The sequence below is a fragment of the Mastacembelus armatus genome, chromosome 24 (genome assembly GCF_900324485.2).
Source record: "Mastacembelus armatus chromosome 24, fMasArm1.2, whole genome shotgun sequence".
Taxonomy (NCBI): Eukaryota; Metazoa; Chordata; class Actinopteri; order Synbranchiformes; family Mastacembelidae; genus Mastacembelus; species Mastacembelus armatus.
Window position 1 is genome coordinate 17,544,583 of NC_046656.1, and position 821 is coordinate 17,545,403.

Genomic DNA, 821 nt, shown 5'->3' on the forward strand with positions numbered 1-821 from the left:
ATTGCACCAAATGCATCACACGAAATCCTTCACAGGAAATCAATAGTGGTCTCCATAAGAATTAATCCGAGATCCACACTACTACCATGGCAGGCGGCCAGCTGACTGATGTGTGCGGATTAAACGGCCCCCGCATCCTGTCCGTTTATCTGTAGATGTCCCGATGATCGCTCGGGGTTCTACTCATCTCGCCTGACTGCTTTTTGTGTCTGTATCCCAGCCTTCCTCCAACTCTTCCTCCTTCTCCTCCTCTTCCTCCTCCTCCCCTCCCTCTCCCACCAAGTTCGATGCGATCGGCTCTGGGCCCTGCCGTGAGTTCTCGGTGCGGGCGACAGCGCTGCTGAACATGGCGTCGGACGGGATGATTTTAACGAACCACGACCACCAAATCCGGGTCGGAGTCCTGACAGGTAAACGCAGAAATTCCCATCCGCTCTTTCATACTTCACTCATATTTTCATGAATTCATCCGACCGGATCTTTCTACGTGTCGGCTGATTTTTGCGTGGCGGCGGCGGCGTCTCTCGGTCTCTCGCTGAATTTGCAGCCGCTTGAAGGCGACGCTGATTTAAAGCCTGGCTGTTTTCCGTCTCTTACCGGTATGCATTGATGTACAGGCTACATTACACCAGGGCTTATGCGGTGGGAGCGGTAAACGTGGACCCGTCGGTTCCTTGTCGAGCGGTTTTCCTGCTGAAGAGCCAGAGCTCAGTTTATGTGTATTGAATAATTCATGTCTCCATCAGCTTGTCAGAGCTGGAAATTACAGCTGGTGTGTTGTGTCGCTGTAAAGACGCTCAGGCTGTAGATTGCAATATTGA

General features: G+C 52.0%; 1 protein-coding gene across 2 annotated transcripts in view; it reads left to right on the forward strand.

Annotated features, from left to right (window-relative positions):
* Positions 1–299: 299 nt before the first annotated feature.
* Positions 300–821, forward strand: part of gphnb (gephyrin b) — a 76,559-nt gene continuing 76,037 nt past the window's right edge. For both annotated transcript variants that reach the window (XM_033325081.1, XM_033325082.1), the window contains exon 1: positions 300–410. In XM_033325081.1, coding sequence (XP_033180972.1) covers positions 347–410 — 64 coding nt within the window. In that variant the 5' untranslated portion in view covers positions 300–346. The remainder of the gene's footprint in view (positions 411–821) is intronic.